The 24,047-nt window shown below is 45.7% G+C and overlaps 1 protein-coding gene across 1 annotated transcript in view; it reads left to right on the top strand.

Annotated features, from left to right (window-relative positions):
• Window positions 1-24,047, top strand: part of LOC116943801 (alsin-like) — a 121,149-nt gene that overhangs the window by 3,427 nt on the left and 93,675 nt on the right. Inside the window, exon 2 of the mRNA XM_076068190.1 lies at window positions 23,593-23,756. Coding sequence (XP_075924305.1) covers window positions 23,597-23,756 — 160 coding nt within the window. The 5' untranslated portion in view covers window positions 23,593-23,596. The remainder of the gene's footprint in view (window positions 1-23,592; window positions 23,757-24,047) is intronic.

The raw sequence follows: 24,047 nt of genomic DNA on the forward strand, positions 1-24,047 counted from the left end.
CACCCACCCCACCACCCCCCACACCACCCCACACCACCCCACCCCAACACCCCACCCCACCCACCCCATCACCCACCCCACCCACCCCCATCACCCACCCCCCCACCCCATCACCCCCCCCACCCACCCCATCACCCACCCCACCCACCCCATCACCCACCCCACCCACCCCATCACCCACCCCACCCACCCCATCACCCACCCCACCCACCCCATCACCCACTCACCCACCCCATCACCCACTCACCCACCCCATCACCCACTCACCCCCCACCCCACTCACCACCCACTCACCCACCCCATCACCCACTCACCCACCCCATCACCCACTCACCCACCCCACCCACTCACCCACCCCACCCCACCCACCCCACCACCCCACCCCCACCCCACTCACCCCCACCCCACTCACCCACCCCACCCCACCACCCACCCCACCCACCCCACTCACCCACCCCACTCACCCACTCACCCACCCACCCCACTCACCACCCACTCACCCACTCACCCCACTCACCCACACCCCCACTCACCCACCCCCACTCACCCACCCCACGCCACCCACCCCACTCACCCCACCCCCACTCACCCACTCCCACTCACCCACTCACCCACCCACCCACCCACTCACCCACCCCATCACCCACCCCACTCACCCACCCCATCACCCACCCCACTCACCCACCCCATCACCCACCCCCACTCACCCACCCCATCACCCACCCCACTCACCCACCCCACTCACCCACCCCATCACCCACCCCACTCACCCACCCCATCACCCACCCCACTCACCCACCCCATCACCCACCCCACTCACCCACCCCATCACCCACCCCACTCACCCACCCCCCAGCACCCACCACCACCCCATCACCCACCCACTCACCCACCCCATCACCCACCCCACTCACCCACCCCATCACCCACCCCACTCACCCACCCATCACCCACCCCACTCACCCACCCCATCACCCACTCACCCACCCCATCACCCACTCACCCACCCCATCACTCACCCTCACCCACTCACCACCACCCACCCCATCACCCACTCACCCACTACCCCATCACCCACTCACCCACTCACCCACCCCATCACCCACTCACCCCCCCACCCATCACCCCATCACCCACTCACCCACCCATCACCCCATCACCCACTCACCCACCCCATCACCCCATCACCCACTCACCCACCCATCACCCACTCACCCACCCCATCACCCCATCACCCACTCACCCACCCCATCACCCCATCACCCACTCACCCACCCCATCACCCCATCACCCCACTCACCCACCCCATCACCCCATCACCCACTCACCCACCCCATCACCCCATCACCCACTCACCACCCCATCACCCCATCACCCACTCACCCACTCCATCACCCCATCACCCCATCACCCACTCACCCCATCACCCCATCACCCACTCCCACCCCATCACCCACTCACCCACCCCATCACCCACTCACCCCACCCCATCACCCACTCAACCACCCCATCACCCACTCACCCACCCCATCACCCACTCAACCACCCCATCACCCACTCACCCACCCCATCACCCACTCACCCACCCCATCACCCACTCACCCACCCCATCACCCACTCACCCACCCCATCACCCACTCACCCACCCCATCACCCACTCACCCACCCCATCACCCACTCACCCACCCCATCACCCACTCACCCACCCCATCACCAATCCCTCACTCACTCACTGATACTCTCACTCACCCACTCACGCACCAAGATTCTCACTCGCTCACCGAGCCTCTCACTCACTCACTTAGCCTCTCACCCACACATTCATTCACTCACCCACTATCTGAGCCTCTCACCTACTCACCGAGAATCTTACTCACCCACTCATTTAGCCCCTCATCACCCACTGACGCAACGAGGCTCTGATTGACCCACTCACCCACCCCATCAGCCCCTCACCTTTTCCCTCGCCCATTCTCACTCAACCAGATTCTCGCTCACTCACCCACCAAGCCTCTCGCTCACTCATACAGCCTCTCACTCACCCACTCACCGAGCTTCTCATTCACCTACTCACGCACCAAGATTCTCGCTCACCGATATTCTCACTCACCTACTCCCCTAGCCTCTAACTCATCCACTCACCGAGGCTCTCACTCATCTCCTCACTCACCCACTCACCGAGCCTCTCACTCATTCACCCACTCACCTAGCCTCTCACTCACCTACACACTCGCCCAGCCTCTCACTCACCTACACACTCGCCCAGCCTCTCACTGACCTACACACTCGCCCAGCCTCTCACTCACCTACACACTCGCCCAGCCTCTCACTCACTCGCCCAGCCTCTCACTCACTCGCCCAGCCTCTCACTCACTCGCCCAGCCTCTCACTCACTCGCCCAGCCTCTCACACAGCCTACCAACTCACTCACGTTAGCCTCTCACGCACCCAGCTTAATCCAGTCTCTCGTCCAAGCCGCTCAATGCAACTCTTGCTTCCCCACCTCGTGTGTCCTCGCGGCTGTATGGTAGCCTCGTGACTCCACCCGGCCGTGTCTGCTGACATTTTTGTTCTCTGTTTACGCTCTTAATGGGAGCTGCCACAGCGGTGTGATGACTCGCAACAGCACAGATTTACCATGCCGTGTCGCCAGTTACAATTCAATCTCCCGGTGCGGCAGTTGAAAAGAACGGTTCACGTTCCTGAATTCCTTCTTCCCCTCAGTCCTCCCAGCAGTATATACCGTTTAGGTAAGCCACAGTTCATGGGCAGGTCGCACGTGGTAGAGAAAGTGTGGGTACACCGAACTCTTTCAAGACGTCTGGCTGTTAGTAGGAAGATTAGTTGGGTCCAATACCCTGTCGAGCTAGTGGAGGTCGCGTTCCGCTAGCAGTAGAGTGAGCGAGTCCATTGCATGCGTGTGGTTGCGCCTTTTCCTTTTACAGCTAGAACAACGCTCTCAAAGTGTGTTAGTATCACGTGTTGGCGTGCAGAGTGTATTCAATTCAACGCGCGTTTATTAATGGAACGCATGCGTGAGACTGCGTTTGGCAGTGGTGCGTATCCACACATTAACACTCGGAACGCATTCCCCAGTAACACAGTTGCCCTCAAAGGGGAGGAGGGGGGAACTTTATAATAATTATGTATAGTAATAGACGACGTTTCGTGTATTGGCACTTCTTCATAGCACATGAAGAAGGGCCACAACCCGAAACGTTTTCTAGTATATATATTTTCCCTCGTTTAAGGCAAGGTTAATGCTCAAGAATTCGTCCGTAAAATGTTGTCTTTCATTTTAGTTACAGTGCTACTAACGAATGTGAGAGCATTTTTTGTAAAATATAATTGGGACAATGTTGAAGTGGGAACAGCAGAGCCCTAATTGACGGAAAGCCAAGGCGTGGGTTTGTCTAACTTTGTCACCTCTGCACAACGTTACAGTGATACACTGGGGAACATGAGTGTGTAAGCAACAGGCTCCACAACATCGAGTGTCTCATCATCCCGAGCAAGAGTGAGTGGGGAGCCGCTGTTGACCGAAGGCGGTTCTACCCGAGCGAGAGGCCCTCATTAATTATAATCACTATCTGTTACATTCAGATTTGAACAACACACACAGATGTGCAGCCACTGCGTGTGTTGGCATGATGTTGTTACGTTTAATATGTTGTGGCCTGCACTCGTGTCTGTTATGGTGGGGAGGTCTCGTCATTTACAGACTTGAATTGTGTGTAGATTGTGAGTGGCTGCGGTTACTGTTGTGAATCAATACATCCTGTTGGGTGAAGCAGCTGTGTCTTAGCGTTGGTTTTCCCACAGCAGGTTGCCCGGAAGAGGCTTCAGAATAAGCCAAGTAGACGAGCAGCCACCACTTTATTAATCTTTTTTAGCCATCTGGCCAGGATTGGGCAAAACCTTTTACACAGGCAACTGAATGTTAAAACTTACAATAACGTCTGGTATTTAAGAATCACAGTTAAGAGACAACATGTGTACTATTAAACAGAAGAATAAAAAAATGAACTTAATCTCGTGAATGATCCTGATACTATCCGGGATGCTGTCCACTGCCCAACCAGGTTGCTATTATTATTTAGGGAACCGTGAGCACCAACTCAACGCCGCAAGGAAAATGTTGGCAATTTAAATCGGGACTAGAACGCAACCGATATAGGTGAGTGCGGGAAGGTCAAATTACCCTCCAGATGATAAAAATGTCTATGAAATAAAATATTGCGTCTAAGCAGGATAGAGTTCCCTTTTCCTTCAATCTGCAAAGGAGATTTAATTCAGTGAGCTCATTTAAGGTGCTTCGTGGAATGGGTATCTGAGATCAAATGGAGGTAAGAACATCAGAATCATAATATGTATTTATACTGGAGGAATCCGATGAACTATAAAGCAATTTTTTTACAGATGTTCAATAGGGGCAGTAAGAATGTTACAACAACAAAAATACAAAAATTATAAAAAAGTAACATCAAGACTCTTCGAGGCCCTGACTCGGGTGCATTGATAGAATTAGTCATGTGAACCTACTGAATTATAACAGTGATCATTGCCTGGAATAAACGACGCCTTACCTGCATGACTCATTGGCCAACTTGTTCCCAACTAAAAGCCCAGATCCAGCCTTTTAAGATGAATGTGTTCAATATGAGACTCAAAATATAGCTTCTCATCAATCAAAATCTTGACTTAAAGCTTTCGTGACTGCATGAATTCATATTCTTTGGGTCTTTCGATAAAGTCGCGTAGATAGATTCAAAGAAAATAACCAAAAGTTACAAAAAACTACGATGTTTCGATTGCAACACAAGCGGTCGTCATCAGGAAAAGGGGGGGTTTGCTTCTAAAGACAACTGTTTATAAAGGTTTGAAATGGGCGTAGCTCAAATGTCAGCAGCCAATGTTAATGTAAGTGGTGGGCAGCGACTGTGGCGGTGGTGGATTTTCCACCAATCAAAGGACTGCCCAGGTAAGAATTAGCATGTTAATGTACGATCGCCGAGCATCCTCCACGGCGAGCGTGGCGAGGTGGCTATGTTAATATCAGAGATTAGCATATTAATGGCAGATCGCCACGCAGCAACCTTGAGGATTGCATGCGAGGTGGCTGTGTTTGTGTGAGAACTTTAATCTGTTAATGTAAAAAATAAATCAGAGCCGAAAATAACAACTAACATCGGAAGATGGTAGGATTGGAACATCACAGCCAGTAATGACTTAAACTGGTTAATAACGTCCTTACAATGATTGCTCAATGAGCAATGAATGCTCAATGAGCAATAATACTCTTTGGGTCTTTTCGGTAAAGTCACGTAGATAGAAAAATATAAAAAAATCACGATGTTTTGATCGCAACACAAGCAATCGTCCTCAGGTGAAAAAAGACCCAAAGAGTATGAATTCCTGCAGTCACGAAAGCTTTAAGTCAAGGGTATATCAATATTAACAGAAACAAACACATTACTGTTTAAAAAAAAATAAAGTTTTCAATATCGGTTTTTGACAAAAGAATCATATACAGAAAAAATCACTGAAGGCATGCCCTACACTCAGCTGGGGTCTGGGCCAGAAGTGTACAACACAGTATCATCCACATACAAACGCAATTTGCAGGATTGCACGGCCGTAATTACATCATTCTAATAAGAATTTTCGAAAGGAGAGGGCCCAGAATGGAGCCCTCAGGCACGCCGCATACAGTCTGCTGTCATAACGAGGTAGTTGCGTTCCCGAAGAACACCGCATTATGGAAAAATCGCGTTATAATAAATGATTTTGGGTAAAGCGCAGTCCGCGATAACACGTGAGATGTGTACGCATGCCAAACAAAGACCGAGGCGCATAGGTAGCATCTAGAAGTATCCAGCAACATATCCCGCCTTGTGATGATGCTACGCCAAGGCAGGCATACAACCCCTTATTTCTACATGTGCAACTTAGTTCTGTTCACTTAATCGCGTTATATCCAATTCGCATCCGCGTTATAAAAATGTGTGTTCCCTAATGCATTTATCGTATTATATCCAATTCATGTTATTAAAACAAAAGGGAATAAAATTCTCACGACGTTTCGACTGCAACACATGCAATCATCATCAGGTGTGAAAACCACAACAAGAAAATTTGAAAAAAGTGGCGGTTTTTTAACGTTAGCACCACGGATAGCGATTTGACAGTTTGTTTAGATGGACGAGTCCATCTATGTTCGGAAAAGAGGAGGGGGGAGATGAAAAATAATGGATGCGGTCTGAAAGCCACCTTAAGCGTGATCAATCAATTAAGACCCGAAATGGTTCATCAAATCCTTCCAATGATTGCTAAGCCAGAATCCATCTTCTCGGTTGAAATTGTCCTGTGTTTGTATATGTGGATAGCCTCATGAACGAATCTCTCATGGTAGCCAGATGGCTTTCAAAGAACCTCTGTCTTGGAGAAGTCAATGTCATGTGAACCTACTGAATTATAACAGTGATCTGCCACGGCCGAGGTGTTGGTCCTTTCCGTGTTTCAGTCTGCTTTGTGTTCACGAATGCGGTCCGAGACATGTCGTTTGGTTTCTCCAATGTAACTACTACCACAGAGGCAACTTAGTTTGTAGACGCCAGGGTACTGTATGTCCGGAATCACATCTTTTACAGACGGAACCAGATCACGTCTACAAACTAAGTTACCTCTGTGGTAGTAGTTACATTGGAGAAACCAAACGACATGTCTCGGACCGCATTCGTGAACACAAAGCAGACCTGAAACACGGTAGGACCAACACCTCGGCCGTGGCAGATCACTGTTATAATTCAGTAGGTTCACATGACATTGACTTCTCCAAGACAGAGGTTCTTTAGCCATCTGGCTACCATGAGAGATTTGTTCATGAGGCTATCCACATATACAAACACAGAAACAATTTCAACCGAGAAGATGGATTCTGGCTTAGCAATCATTGGAAGGATTTGATAAACCATTTCGGGTCTTTACTGATTGATCACGCTTACAGTGGCTTTCAGACCGCATCCATTATTTTTCGTCTCCCCCCTCCTCTTTTCCGAACATAGATGGACTCATCCATTTGAACAAACTGTCAAATCGCTATCCGTGGTGCTAACGTTAAAAAACCGCCACTTTTTTCAAATTTTCTTGTTGTGGTTTTCACACCTGATGATGATTGCTTGTGTTGTAGTGGAAACGTCGTGAGAATTTTATTGTTTTTATATTTTTATTATTTTATTGTTTCCCTTCTACGTGACTTTACCGAAAGAACCAAGAATATGAATCCCTGCAGTCACGAAAGCTTTAAATCAAAAATCCATCCCATCTTGCTCATAATTCTACCCCATTGGACACACTAGGATCTATCCCTCAGATCGTCCTCTATCAATTCCAGGGGTTCTGGACCAAATCTTAAGATTTTCAATTTTGTTACCAGGGTGGGATGAAAGGTCAAACGCTTTTCTTTGGATCAATGAAGACTGCTATAATGCTATTTCCCTACTATCCAGGGCTTCTTGGAGATCAGCCACCACATTAACAAGAGCTGTTGAAGTCTAATGTCCTTTTCCAGCTCCTGATTGAGCATCATGAATGAGTGGAAATTGCTCAAGATGCCTAGATGACTGTAGATTTATCTTACACTCTGACATCATACTCAGAGTAGTTAGCAATGATTTGGGGCTGAAGTTGTCTATAAAATTCACCTCAATCTTGATTTGAAGATGCTTACCTGATGACGGACGCTTGTGTTGCGCCAGAAACGTCGTGATTTATTTTATTTTATACCTACTTGACTTTACCGAAAGAAACAGTATAAAAATTCCCCTCCTTTATAGACCAGAATCACAAGAGCCTCATTCCAGGTTTATGGAAAACATCCAGTGGCCAAGGTGATGTTAAAAATATGCCAAAAAGGTATTTGCGATTATGGCTGTCCCTTTCTTAAATAGAAAATGCGCTCGATGCTATCCGTGCCAACAGCTCTGAAAGTGTAAAGAATATTCAGTACTTCAGAGTTAATAACTTGGCTTCAGATAAGTGCCGAAGTTAAAATTGTTCTGAGAAGGTGTTACATTTTGTGGAGTTCTTGAATACTACCAATGAAAATTATTATTCAAAGCTTGTGGGAGTGTCTCCATACTGATGTGATGACCAGCTCAGTGTTTCATCAAAGGGGGGGGGGGAATAGTACTTCGTGTCAAGCATTACGTTCTTAACACTTTTCCAGAATAACTTGGATTTATTGAAATTATGATCAAGTTTATCCTTGAACTAACTGCATTAAGCTTACCTCTAAACTGGTTTCCTAACTTGTTTATACTGAAAAAAGTCCCTTTGGTCTATTCAAGCTTTTCCAACTCTTCCACGCTTGTTTTTTATTTATTTATTTGACAGAATAATTTAGATCCACTGTAAACCAGGGCTGATACCATCTTTTGGACCTCATCCTTTTAATTGGGGAAACTTATTTTACAACTTCCGTGACCTTTCTGGTAACATAGTCAGCAGCACAGTCTAAGTCAGGGATGGCATACAAAGAATCTCAAACCCCATCTTTCCATTTCTAGCAGGACATCTAATCATTAAAATTATTTTCTTAGACCTATTTTCTGCGATAAGGTCATGGGTGTACATGGGTGTTATAGAGATGGCACGTTCCGTGCTGAATACAAGACAAGGATCACTAATGAAATGATCAGCCACTCTCATACACACACTTTCCTGTCAGGAGTGTCTGAGATAGCTCAGAGAGAGTGCATCAATGTATTTTTGTCTATTGGAGCTGTAAAGCGATGTACCATCTAAGTCGGGGATAATTCTTAGAAGCATTTTATATGGGGGTTTCCCTGCATACCCAGGAGATTGTAATCTACATCCCCCATGACTAATAATTCAGCTTTGCTGTTTATAGGAGTTTGCTTGAGGCTTAAAATAAGGGTTTTTAGATGTGTAACACCATGAGTTGCTTAATTAGGAGATAGATAAACTGTAGAGAAAACTGTCGGTACAGTGTGAGTTGGTCGAACTGAAATGGATGTATGCTCAATTAGTCCAGAGTCCACGGGATCCAATATTTTTTTAGTTAAAATACACAACTATTCCTCCCTGCTTGGTCTTTTAATCCCTGCGTGATAAATTGTAACAGTAAATTCAGAGTCTCCAATGTGTTTTCACAGATGCCTAATACTGCTACTGGATTTCCTGATATAAAATACCGGATTACCTCTATTTCCTTGGGCAAATTAAAAATATTCAATTGGCTAAAATGTAATCCGTTTGTCAATTTGCCATGTCTATTAATAAGGAAGCGCCAGGGTTAGGATGAATATCTCCGCATATACGTAATTATCTTTTTTCCAAGTTGACCTGGCTCAGTGTTAATATTTGGGCAGTCTGGAAGGGGGCTTCCACTCATATTAGTAAATACATCACATTGAAAGATTGACCACCCTGCAAAATTTGCCAAAGCAGCACTACTTTCAGGACCCAGAATAAAAGGGTCATTTAGGACTAATCCATACCAGATAATCCACACAATGTGAGAAATAGTACCTATGCACTTTTGGAATTTAACTGTACACTGAGGAAACATTTTGCAAAACAATAACGCGTGATGAAAATAATGATTTAAAACGCTACAATGTAGTCTCATAGGTCAGACAATAATAAAATAACGTCTCCAGTCTCAGAGCATTAAAGAGTATATTCCAATAATACAATAACATTAAAACACAACCACCGTACAATAACAGATATGCATCTAAATTGCAAGAAACCTGAGTGTCTGTACGAGTATAGCCAGAGTTATACAGGCTGCGGTAATTCTGCCGTGCCAAGACGTATGGATGTACGTGTGCATGTTGAACTTCTATCGCACCGTGTGTAGCCAACCGTGATAATCAGAGGTGATCTTCACTTCAGTGCTAAGCTGCAAACAGGGATCGCACTGGCGTCCCAGCAGTGGAATGCAGCACAGCAGTCACATGGAACCAAAGCAGGAACTGCCAGAAATGGTATACCAAAACCTGGACCGCCAAAAAACATCACAGCTCCCAGTTCCAGTTGGGCTTTATGTTGGTCCCACGAGTTGCCCGCCAGTGCCAAATAACTCCGCAAAAAAATATCCACTCTCTCCCAGGATCGGTGAGTTGGCCTCAGTCTGCAGTCAGACAGGGAAGACCAAGGATGTGCATGCTTCCTTCAGTGCTCTGTGGCTTCAGGTGCTTCATGTTGACTGTCACCTAATTCTCAGTCAATTAATACCTACCTTTTTTTTGCAAATAAGGATATATATACATAATACAGCCAAATAGTGCAACACCTGTATCAAGACTGCATAGTTATCAGTGGTGTTGGCCAATCAATTTCAAAGACAATGCATATATGATCAGAACATGTTTGGTTGCATGTTTTGCCACAAGTATGTGTGGTTAATGCATACTTGATGCCTTGAAAAAGGTGTTTAGTGTTTGAACATCTTAACACCTGTTTTATTGCCAGAAAGGGTAAATCTTATTCTTATTTTTTTCACCATTTTGACACTGGCAAATAAGTCCCATAAATATAGCTAATGTGTATAAATATATATGTATGTTGAACTTATTTTGCAATGTACGTAGCCAACCTGCTAAATGGAAAAATAAGCCTTTTTTTTCAACGCCCTTGTGGGGTTCACTTTTGCCTAGGAACTGGTTCCGGAACCGATCGGGTTGAGCTGGAACCAAATCCTAACCCGGAATCGTTCAGCTTCGGTTCCGCATCACTGCAGCACAGTAGAAATTGAGGTGTGTGTGTGCAGGATTGAACAGGAAGGAGGCGGCATTCCGAAGGGGTAAATGCATGCAGAACCGTAGAGGTGGTGCACAACACCACAGAGGGGGGCTGCAGGCAAGTAACTCGCACCAAGACTCCAGGAGATGTGTAGTGTGTAGTATGCACAGCAGAGCTAGTCACAGGCAGCCTTCACGTGGGCCCCAGAAGGGGTACCACAGGACACAACAGAGCTATGGTGTAGGCAGGTCACTCTCACCAAGACTCCAGGAGACATGTGTAATGTAAATTACGCACAGCAAAGCTGGTCACAGATAGCCCTCACGTGAACCCCAGAAGGGGTAGCGCAGGACACCACAGAGCTAGGGTGCATGCAGTCAACTCTCACCACGATCCCAGTAGAAATGTACAACATACACACAGCAGAGCTCGGGTGCAGGCAGGTAACGCTCACCAGTGCCTCAGTAGAGGTAGTGGAGTACACCACAGAGCAAGGGTGCAGGCAGACCACCCTCATCAAAGCTGCAGTTGGGATATGCGACACGCTCCAAAGTTGACCTGCTGAAGTTAATCTCCCAGGCAGAACAATTCAGTTCACAGCACAAACCCAGCAGGGACGAGTAGTACCTTGCAGGGCGAAGCCCACACCGACCTCATTGAATACAAAGTAAGAACTTGCCACTAAGCCTCAGGGTTGCAGGTGGTCAATAGACCATATTAACAAATAATTCAGTGAAGCAAACACATTACCATCCTGCACTAAGTCTACAGGCAAACCTCGCTGAATGTGGGGTTATGTTCCTGGAACATGCCATTTTGGGCAAAACAGCATTTGACAAATAATAAACCTTATGTGGAAAAATAGGGTTTTGTTCCTGGTTCCAAAATTATCACCTCCACCCTCTGTTGAACTACTTCTACAAGATTTTCACCCTTGTTTTGTACAAAAGGATGCTGAGTTGCTCTCCATTTCTTGTATGCGAATAGACTCTTTGATTTTCAATTTCACCTTAGCGCAAAACTCTTCCCGCACCACGGCACTCATGTCTAACACCTGTTCCTGACACTGAATTCCCAGCCTGATGCTCGCCCCTGACACTGAATTCCCAACCGCACCTCTCTCGAGCACGAACCCATCCTGAAGGCCATGGCCACAGCATGGGGTCATCTATGGAAATGCTAGAGTAGTGGCTGATGCAGCTCAACAGCTGGGGCTGTCGGACCACCCTCTAGCTCCCTCTTTTATCTCCATCCCGCACGTATCTCCCTCCCTTACCTCCCTCTGTCTCCGTCACCTCCCTCGCTAACCTCCCTCCCTCAATTCTCTCCTCTACCTCTCTTCTATCTCCCTCCATCATCTCCCTCTGTCTCTTTCGTCTCTCCATTTGCATGGGACACAGGGCCGAGGTAGAGGATGGGTGGGCGGGGAAGGTATGAAGTCAGCTGGCAGAGACCAGCCCGGACGCGGGTATGTATGTCGAACTTCTTCCGCACTGTAGGTAGCCAACCGTACTAATCGGCGTGTGTGTGATGTCATCAAGCAGATGTGCGTGGTGAAGTCACAACAATACAAAAGAGCTTGAGAGCGCTGCGCCCAGTCAGACAGGAATCCAGCCAGGTCATCAGGTTACACAACTTATTTTCTGATATACTATGACACTTGTGTACCCAGGAAAGCCTCGCTGAGTCTCATGATTTATTTTTATGAGGGTCCTCGCCAACTTTTCATAGTAGGGGGTGATGACTTTAATCCAGTAAGTTGTATCTTTTGAGCATTTTTGTGGATATTTACAAAAATGTAGCCCATGACACCAGGACACAATGGCTGAACTCTTGCAAATGACGTCACGGGATCTCTGAAGGTCCATTGTGAAGCAGACGACATATGTAGTATCTATTTGGTTAATAACAGCCACAGCATTAATCAGGAAGGCCGCTAGGTTCAAAGCGTGAAACCACTGCAACAAGTGACGAGTGCGCTGCCACCACCCCAACAGCCAACACGGACTGCAGCCATCGTGATAATCGCGGAAAGGCCTCTGAATGTTCGACAATGCACATGGGGACTGAGGGCATTTGGTTTAAACTTCATTGTCGGAACGGCACTGGAGAAGAATGCTCCATGGGCTGATGATTGCTACGTATAATCCAAATTGAGTAATTTGCAGATAATATTTTAAGTTTGGGCCGTAACGCTGCCACACAATGGCGAATGACATTCAGAGATATTTAATGTACGTTGTGAAGCAGGTGGTACGTAGTAAATCACGTTTATTACACCCGCGGTATTAACCAGGGGCGAACTGTGAACCTCGTCAGAAAGTGGCAAACGTGCTACCGCTGGGTCATGCTCATTGGTGGAAATGTAAAGGTCGAAATGCCGGTCTTACACCCTGCACCATTATTAAAGCCAGCACGACACACAAGGGGTGGGTGGGTGGCCACCACCAGTGCTGATATTTACACACTGCATCGGATGCTCGTTTAAGGCTGAGTTGACCTTGGGGAGGCCCAGGACCGACTTAGATATTTCTCACCGATGTCGGCCATGAGCGGGAGTCGAGCTTGAGTCACACACACCCTGAAACATTTTCCCCCCTCAGGCTCACACTCCCTCCCACCATTACACCAACAACAGCCGCTATATGCCACTAACTGGCGGTAATGTCAATAAAGTGCTTTTTCTAGGCCAGGTGTACTTTGAGGCCACCTGAAGTGTCGAATGCTCATTGACAGGAGGTCACGAGACAGACCCAGTTGCCATGGGTTAACTGAGGTAACTGACAGATGCATCACTTGTGGGTTGGTGTCCAGCACCACACCCGGTCGCCTCTTTCTCCCAAGTGGCAATGTTTACACATTGCACCAGGAACTCATTTAAGGCAGAGTCGACCTAGGGGAGGTCAGAACTGGTTCAGATAATTGTCACCGGTGTTGGTGGCCGTGAGGTGGAATCGAACTAGGGTCACTGAGTTTGTAGCGCAGCACGCTAACCATTGCACTACTGCCCCCTTTAAGTAGTTGCACTTCTCACACAAAAATACAAAGATCTTCCGTATAGCCTTAACAGACTTTAGGGGCAGATGCTGTTAATGAGCACCTATGAAGGCCGGCATAGCATACGAGGGGGTTGGGGGCCAGCTCCACGCCCGACCGCCTTTGTCTCCCCAGTGGTGATGTTTACACACCCCTCTGGGTACTCAGTTGAGGCTCACCTACAGTGAGGGAAAAAAGTATTTGATCCCCTGCTGATTTTATACGTTTGCCCACTGACAAAGAAATTATCAGTCTATAATTTTAATGGTAGGTTTATTTGAACAGTGAGGTGAGAGACAGAATAACAACAACAAAATCCAGAAAAACATGTCAAAAATGTTATAAATTGATTTGCATTTTAATGAGGGAAATAAGTATTTGACCCCCTCTCAATCAGAAAGATTTCTGGCTCCCAGGTGTCTTTTATACAGGTAATGAGCTGAGATTAGGAGTACACTCTTAAAGGGAGTGCTCCTAATCTCAGCTTGTTACCTGTATAAAAGACACCTGTCCACAGAAGCAATCAATCAATCAGATTCCAAACTCTCCACCATGGCCAAGACCAAAGAGCTCTCCAAGAATGTCAGGGACAAGATTGTTGGCCTACACAAGGCTGGAATGGGCTACAAGACCATTGTCAAGCAGCTTGGTGAGAAGGTGACAACAGTTGGTGCGATTATTCGCAAATGGAAGAAACACAAAAGAACTGTCAATCTCCCTCGGCCTGGGGCTCCATGTAAGATCTCACCTCGTGGAGTTGCAATGATCATGAGAACGGTGAGGAATTAGCCCAGAACTACACGGGAGGATCTTGTCAATGATCTAAAGGCAGCTGGGACCATAGTCACCAAGAAAACAATTGGTAACACACTACGCCGTGAAGGACTGAAATCCTGTAGCGCCCACAAGGTCCCCCTGCTCAAGAAAGCACATACATGCCCGTCTGAAGTTTAGCAAATGAACATTTGAATGATTCAGAGGACAACTGGGTGAAAGTGTTGTGGTCAGATGAGACCAAAATAAAGCTCTTTGGCATCAACTCAACTCGCCGTGTTTGGAGGAGGAGGAATGCTGCCTATGACCCCAAGAACACCATCCCCACCGTCACACATGGAGGTGGAAACATTATGCTTTGGTGGTGTTTTTCTGCTAAGGGGACAGGACAACTTCACCGCATCAAAGTGACGATGGACGGGGCCATGTACCGTCAAATCTTGGGTGAGAACCTCCTTCCCTCAGCCAGGGCATTGAAAATGGATCATGGATGGGTATTCCAGCATGACAATGACCCAAAACACACGGCCAAGGCGACAAAGGAGTGGCTCAAGAAGAAGCACATTAAGGTCCTGGAGTGGCCTAGCCAGTCTCCAGACCTTAATCCCATAGAAAATCTGTGGAGGGAGCTGAAGGTTCGAGTTGCCAAACGTCAGCCTCGAAACCTTAATGACTTGGAGAAGATCTGCAAAGAGGAGTGGGACAAAATCCCTCCTCAGATGTGTGCAAACCTGGTGGCTAACTACAAGAAACGTCTGACCTCTGTGATTGCCAACAAGGGTTTTGCCACGAAGTACTAAGTCATGTTTTGCAGAGGGGTCAAATACTTATTTCCCTCATTAAAATGCAAATCAATTTATAACATTTTTGACATGCGTTTTTCTTGTTGTTATTCTGTCTCTCACTATTCAAATAAACCTACCATTAAAATTATAGACTGATCATTTCTTTGTCAGTGAGCAAACGTACAAAATCAGCAGGGGATCAAATACTTTTTTCCCTCACTGTACACACCCTCACAGACTCACACTCTGGGTCGTTTCCTCTCTGCTGAAACATCGTTGTGGAGGAATAGGAACTGGTCTGAAGAGTGCTGATACGCACATTGTTAGTGAGAAGTGCCGATGTGGAATCCTGGCATACACCGGCCCAATTCCACTGCTGGACTTCCATACACGCTTAAAAATACTTGACCCGAGGAGGATTTATACTTTGCAAACGGTGCACTTTTCCATCCAATGCACAATGACAACACCCACACATTTTGTTTTGCACGAGGGTCTAAGTTTGCACTAATAAGACAAGTGTTGGTTTCCTTATGTCATTGCACTACCTGTGTGTTGATTTTTTTCAACACAGTTATTAAGTACAGGTCCAAAGGTAAGTTGGCCAGCAACAAACAGCACTATCAAAGTTGGAATCAGAATTGGAATCTTTATTTATACTAGAGGAATCTGATGACTTATGAAGCTCTTCTTCACAGATGTCCAGTAGGGGCGGGTCAAGATAAGAGTGTAACACTTATACGCTACACTCTTGTGTAGCATAAAAAGTTTTCAGTTTATTTATTTTGGTATAGCCCTGTGAGCCATTCGGCTCTTGAATCGGGTGCAACCACAACAAACAAAAAACAAAAACACGAATAAGAAAAACATCTTAAAGTGACTATGTGACTGTGCAAACAGAAAATCCATGAAAAAAAACAGCAAAATATTCCTGAAAAAAGCACCGTACACAAACGCTGTGTGCAAAAAATCCCAGTGGGATGCAAGTCAAACAACAACAACCACAAGAAAACTTAGATTAAGGCCATCAGTCTAACTCCGTACTACAACAAAACAAACATGTCCAAGCCAAAAAACTTTTCGAAATCACCAAAAAATAAAGCCATAATTGCAACGTAACAGTGATCATAGGGACTGTGACCGAATTTGTACAATAAACTACATAAATAACATGTTACACCAAATCCTAGAGCCATAGCTGGCTGCATGAGTTACTCCACAACAACAGAAGCATCAGTCGGAGTATCAAATTTTTCAATGGACCTTTAAGATAAGCACGCTAAATCAAAATACAGATAATATTTTCAGCGTCATCCAGAGCGAAACATTTTATTTTATTTTACGCCAATGAATAGCAGTGCCAGCAAGGGGTGTACAACTCCTCTCGAGCAGTTTTGAGAGAAGGTCTCATTGGTAGCGATTAAAGTTGCAGTTTATTGGCAATAGCATTCCAGACCCTGGGGGCATCAATAGCAAAGGCCCTTCCTCCAGTTTTTGTACAGGAATAGGGAATGTGAAGCTGGTAAATGAGCGAAGACCTGAGGCCAAATTTGTTCTTTGAAACAGAGAGGAGATCCAGCAGGTAGTCTGCGGATTTTTTTGCAAGTACATCGTGAATAAATAAGATCTGGTGCACAAGCCGTCGAACGAAAGCTTTAAAGCTTTAATACTTTATTATCACACTTTTACGGGGAAGTTACCGTTGTAATTATGTGTAAGATGTGCCCTTTTTTGAGCTGCCGTTTTGTATTTACAAGAGGTAGTCATTTTTTGAGCTGCCGTTTTGTATTTACAAGAGGTGGTCCTTTTTTGAGCTGCCGTTTTGTATGTGTAAGATGTGCGTGTTTGAGCTGCCGCTCTCGCTCTGGCCCCTCCCCCCCTCCAACCGTATTTCCTATTTAAGCTTCTGTTCATCCCCCCCCCTCTCTCTCTGCCTCCCTGTCCGTCTTTCCTCCCTCCTTACCTCTTGGTGGACTTGTATATGTATTTCTACTGACCGTGCACCTCGTATTTTTCATTCTATCTATGCTGGTATGTGCAGTCCAAAGGTTGAACACAAAATTTAACACTTCTTAAATTCGTGGTCCACCAGGAAGTGTCTAACTGTGTTGTTGGCCTGACTGGATGTGCTTCACATAATGTTTTTTCAGGTTTGTTGAATTCTCGTCTATCGAGTGCAGTTAGGTAGGAGCTGGGTGCTGCACTGCAGATAGGGCAATGGTATCCCAGATTAGGCCGAATTTCTGCTTTGCATAACAGTATTGTCTGGAGTTAATGTAAACAAATAAGTGATGTTTAAATAAACTTTTTTTAAAAACACGCTTTAATGAAATTTACTGTACTAGCAATGGAATAATTCCACGACTCCAGGAAGTGGACCCGAAAGCTTGCCATAACGTAAGGGACCGTGGTCAATTACAGCCAACGTGAGTTTACCATGGACAATTAGACCCAAGCCGAAACATAACATATAAAAAAGATTGTTGAAAAATATTTGTATTTATTTTTAATGATAGAATATAGTATTGTCATCAGTATGACATAAGTATACCAAGTTTGCAGTCGATACCACATTTGGAAGTGGGTTAAAATTGAGTTACAAAATTTGAGGATACGACAACAACAGAGTGAGTTAATAGAAAGCGCGTAAAATACAAATTTGTGACACGGTCAGTTCTTTGAGTCAGAGGCATGGGAAACCAATGTTTATACACGCGAGAGGAAACCAGGGTACGCGGAGAAAACACACGTGTGCGAGGGGGGTCACATTTAATCCCCGTACAGATATTACTACTATAATAGCCCAAAAATGTGTGTAACGTGCGTGACGTCACTCCAGATGCTGCACCCCCCCCCCCCCCCGTCATTAATAATAATATAATCATGAGCAGGTGGATTTTTACACTCACACGGAAGGTCTTCAAATATGACGTTTCTTTACAGGTCAGAAATAAATATACGCAGCACAATGCTAAATCCGTACGTAGCGTCACTGCAAAAATGACCCCCCCCCCGCCTCATTAATAATCATGAGCGGGTGGATTTTTACACTCCCGCAAGTCGATAGGAAATAATTATTTTTATGCAAATTCGCTTTAAATTTGACGTTTCTTTATTGAAATGTAACCAAATCAATATTTACACTCAGCAACAAAGTGTATTTGGTGTCTTTATTTATTTTTTCAGCACTTGAAACAAAAGGTAAGTGTAATTTTTGCTTCTAAATTATTAAAGTAGCCTACAGCCCAGGGGTCGGGAACCTTTTTGACTAAGAGAGCCATGAAAGCAAAAAAATTGGAAATTTATTTCAGTGAGAGCCATATAATATATTTTAAAAGTGAATTCAACTAAATGTCAGTATAATAAGCCTCTGAATTTATTCTTTTAAATAATGTTGTTATAACACTCACCATTAATGCGACTTCTGGTGCTGCATGGATTTGCTGATGTCTTTGTAGTCGGGTTGGTACTTGGTGAGGTTAAGCTTCATGCAAGCGTTGAGGCTTTCATCCGTTAAACGTGATCGTAGGTTGGACTTGATGTTTTTAAGATGTGAGAATGACTGCTCACATGCATACGTAGATCCAAACATGGTCAATACAGCAATACTCACACGCTGCAGTGTGTGGTATGTGACAGGAAGCGCGTTCCAAGTTTTGAGAATCAGCTGGTCTTCGGGTTGGAGTTTTTTCATTTCTGTCCACATGTGCTTGCTCGCCAACTCCGCTTTCTGTCGTGTGATTCTTTCCAAATCTTCATTCAGTGACTTGAACTTATTCACCCACATGTCTGAGGCCTTCAGGTCAGCCACTTCTGCTTCAAAATCTCTGACGGAGACACCAGGGATGTAATTCAGGTCGGCTGTGTTCAGTGAACACTCGTTTGGATGGGTGATGAACTTAAAAAGACGAGTGTGCTCACGAAATTCTCCAAAGCGTGCTTTGAAGGACTGTAGGAGACTGGATGTGCAGCCAGCTAGCTGGTGGAGATCAAGGTTTTGAATGGGCTCACTTGCTGTGCATGCATCTTTAAATTGGCTCAGTTTTTCAAAATGTAGTAAACGACCTGTTTCAAGATCCGTGATGAAAAGCTCCAGCTTGTTTTCAAAAGCAAATACAGCTTGTTGAAGGGATAACACTGTATTTCCAATGCCTTGCATTTTCACGTTGAGCTGGTTCAGATGTTCAGTCAGATCTACGAGATAGTAAAACTTGAGGAGCCACTCGGTGTCGGCTAGCTCAGGATGCCCGACGCCTTTCATTTCAAGGAAAGTCCGGATTTCGTTCAGGCAAGCCGCAAAACGGCTAAGCACCTTCCCTCTTGACAACCAACGCACATTGCTGTGCAAAAGCAGACCAGGATAGTTATTTACAACTTCATCCAGCAGTGTTTTAAACTGGCGATCATTTAAGGCTCGGGCAACAATAAAGTTGATCACACGAATGACCAGCGACATCACTTCGCCAAACTGCCTGTCACACATCTGAGCACAAAGTGCCTCCTGGTGTATAATGCAATGGAAACTTAGGATGGGTCTATTTTCATGTTCACGGAGAAGCGCCACAAATCCTTTGTTTTTCCCCACCATACACGGAGCACCATCAGTACACACTGAGAGAAGTTTATCCATAGGTAGACTTTTTTCTTGAGCAAACTCCATGAAAGACTTGAATAAATCCTCACCTCTTGTGGACCCTTTTAATGGCAGAACAGCAAGACTTTCTTCGCGCAGTGTGTCACCAACAGCATATCTTGCAATCACGCTGAACTGCGACAAATGGCTCACGTCTGTTGACTCATCCAAAGCCAGAGAAAAGAAGGGCGCTGCATTTATGTCCTTCACTTGCGTTTCCTCCACTTTGTTTGCCATCACGATGGTACGATCATGAACAGTTCTTGCCGACAGAGGCATGTCTTGTATCCGTTTGATTATCTTGTCTTTGTTCGGAAGATCATCAAAAAGTTCATTGGCTACATCCAGCATGAACGTTTTAGCATACTCGCCATCTGTGAATGGTTTTCCGTTCCTCACTATTGCTAAAGAACCAGCAAAGCTAGCCGAATTATAGTCACCTTGCCGGGTCCATATGCGGAGTTGCTGCTGGCTAGCTTGCACCCTGCTCAGAAGCTCTTGGCACGCTTTCTTTCTGCTGTCTCCCGCAGGGTATTTTGATGCAAAGGTAGCGTGGCGCGTGTCGAAGTGCCGCTTTACATTCGACCGTTTCAACGATGTAATTTTGTCATTGCAAATTAGACACACCGCAGAACCCGCTCTCTCCACAAAGGCGAATTCTTCGGTCCATTCGTCCTGAAATGTACGATACTCGTCGTCTTTTTTTCTTTTCGCCATCTTCTTCGTCGAAGGGTTAGCTTTGAGCTAATGACCGAGCAGACGCAGTCTCAGACTGATTCAAAAGGGGGCGTTTACCTGTTTTACCCAGCAACGGCAAACGTAGGCCAGTATCATCCAATTAAAATAATGGACAATTGCTCCTGCAGCCCTGAACAGGACATGCGCAGTGAAAAATCGATGGATGGATTAAAACAAGTGAGAATATTTTGTTTTATCTGCGAGCCATATGCAATCATCAAAAGAGCCACATCTGGCTCGCGAGCCATAGGTTCCCGACCCCTGCTACAGCCTGTCCAAGGACGGGTATATTGCCCTTAATCTGAAATATTCAATCGAAAAGAATGACCCGCTCATGATTATAAATGAGGGGGTGGGGCCGGGGGCAGGGTCCACATGAGTGCCGTCATCAGCTCATGATTATTGATGAGGGGAGGGGATGCTCCATGTGGAATGACGTCATCCGCTCGATGATTATTAATTAGGGAGTTTGTGTCCCGCACATGACGTCACTTCACATCCCGCACCCCCCGTGAAGAAGGTCAAGCGGAAATATTTTTTTTCGCAAATTCGCTTTAAGTTTCACGTTTCTTTATTGAAAGTGAATCTAATAAATAATTATACGCAGAAACAAAGTGGATTTGGGGTCTTTATTTTTTCAGCACTTGAGATAAGGGGCCGTCCATAAATGATTTCACGAGATTTTGGACGATTTTTGACCCCCCCCCCCTCTCGTCACACGGCCCCTAAAAGATACAATAATTTATGCTTCTACATTTTGGTTAATTAGACATTTCTCTGTGATTTTTCAGATATTGTATTGCAATCCAATTTATTTGAACCCCAGCGACCGAAAGCAGAAGAGAATAAAGTATCAGAGCAGTGACTTAGAACAAATTGAAGGTCAGTTATATACAGTGCTACAGTGAAATGCAGTGAAGTGTTTTATGACATACTTTCGTGCAAGATTCACTGCCATTAAATTTACACAAGATACAATTATACTCTGCTAATTTTTTTCGTAAATATTACAGCTTCCGTCCTAGGATGGGCAAAGAAGCTAGTAATAAATATCGAAATTCACCCACTTGCTGCACTGCCATACCCCAGCGAGCCAGGAGATGGATGCCTCGCAGCCGCAACTGATTTTGGAGTTTCACGAGTACGTATCTTACGTGATCCACCAACGTTTTCTGACTGCAGCAGTGTCAGATTGCAGGCCGTGTGTGGCAGAGCCACCAGCATCAAGCAAAGGAGGTTTTCATCTTCTTGGTTCTTTCGGTAAAGTCACGTAGAATGGGGATAAAATAATAAAAATTAAAAATAAAAATTCCCACGACGTTTCGGAGACAACACAAGCATCCGTCTTCAGATGGGACAGTCACAGCAAGATCGCTGATCAAGTGGGGAGGCTCTGAGAGCCTCGAGCTTAAATACAGGTTAAGGGGGGGAAGGAGGGTGGGGCCAAGTGGGGGACATTGATGGGGTGTGGGGCTAAGTTAATCATTCTTTTGTTCTGTTGATGGTGCGGTATGTCCAGTGGGCCACTGCACGGGGGGGGGGGGGGGGGGGGGCAGTGGGAAAATTAAGTTAATCATTCTTTTGTTCTGTTGATGGTGCGGTACGTCCGGTGGGCCACTGCACGGGGGCAGTGGGAATTTTTTTTGAAAGATTCGTTCATGAGGCCATCCACATCTACAAACACAGAGACAATTTCGACCGAGAAGATGGATTCTGGCTTAGTAACCATTGGAAAGATGTTATAAACCATTTCAGTTCTTAATTGATTGTACTTTACGGTGACCTTCTTTCACTCCACAGTCAATGGTATGGTTTATAACATTTAGTATAATAATAAATAGTACAGCATCGTAATGTTTAACATAATTCATAAGGCAATATATATAGTATCGTAATTGCATAATGAATATACAGCAGTGTGTCATACATTAAGGTGACAGAATAAGACAGTGTAATATTACAAGTCTAATATTTTCATAGTCTAAAGTATAGGGTAGTGCACAGTAACGCATTGTATAACTCAAAACATTTTCCCACTGCCCCCGTGCAGTGGTCCACCGGACGTTCCGCACCATCAACAGAACAAAAGAATGATTAACTTAATTTTTCCACTGCCCCCGTGCAGTGGCCCACTGGACGTATCGCACCATCAACAGAACAGAAGAATGATTAACTTAGCCCCATACCCCATCAATGTCCCCCACTTGGCCCTGCCCTCCTCCCCCCCTTAACCTATATTTAAGCTCGAGGCTCTCAGAGCCTCCCCACTTGATCAGCGATCTTGCTGTGACTGTCCCACCTGAAGACGGAAGCTTGTGTTGCCTCCGAAACGTCGTGATAATTTTTATTATTTTATCCCCATTCTACGTGACTTTACCGAAAGAACCAAGAAGATGAATCCCTGCAGTCACGAAAGCTTTAAATCGAAAAAAGGAGGTTTTGGCAAGGGAAAGAAAACCAAACTTCTTCAGTGTCTCCGTAGCCAGATGAGTGACAAGTAATTGGTGCCACGGTGACGAGATGTTATCTCCCTCGCCTGGTATGCAGGAGGTCGTGGGTTTGATTCTGACCTCGACGCCTGTATATTTTGAGTTTACATGTCTCTCTCCCTGTCGTCGCTTTGATTTTTCTCCTGGTCCCCTGGTTTTTCCCTCCACATTTATAATCAATATTTGGATGCTGTAAATTTCCACGTGACGATAAGCCACTTCGTTGAGCTATCATTTTTTGCCAGGTCACTTTTGAAAAAGAGCGACATAGCTCAGTGTGTTTTATCTGATAAAAAAAGTTTGTAGGTTTATAGATTAATTGAGCCAGGCCATGGAATGTTGTGTGTTTGTGTGCATGGTGCCCCAGTGCCATGGAGGAACCGGCTGCTGGCTGTGGACTGGTGTTCGTGTGGCGGCGGTGGCGTCGTCACGATGGAGAGTTCGTGCCACAAGCACTCGGGACACCGCTCGTCCGCCAGCCTGTGCAGCAGGCCCTCATCGGCACGGAGCATGGCCTCCTGCTCACCACAGGTGCCGCAATGCTTCCTATTTTTTTAATTTACTTTTTTTATTTTACCAGATAAAGCCCACTGGGTTACATAGCTATTTTTCTGCAGAGTACGAGTGAGAGCCTGCGTGTGAACATCAGCATTCAGGAGACAAAGATAGCCTAGTGTGGTGCTGGCCACCACCCCCCGCGCTTTGCTCCTCCGTTGGCCAAACATCTCAATAATTCAAAACGTTGTTATTGCCTTGCACAGACTTGGGGCCATAGCATGGCCCAGCTGCAGCACATTCACCACTTGTCGCAGAGGTTTACTG

The sequence above is a fragment of the Petromyzon marinus genome, chromosome 19, assembly GCF_048934315.1.
Source record: "Petromyzon marinus isolate PM22_M1 ecotype Great Lakes invasive population chromosome 19, UKy_Petmar_22M1.pri1.0, whole genome shotgun sequence".
In the NCBI taxonomy this organism is placed as follows: Eukaryota; Metazoa; Chordata; class Hyperoartia; order Petromyzontiformes; family Petromyzontidae; genus Petromyzon; species Petromyzon marinus.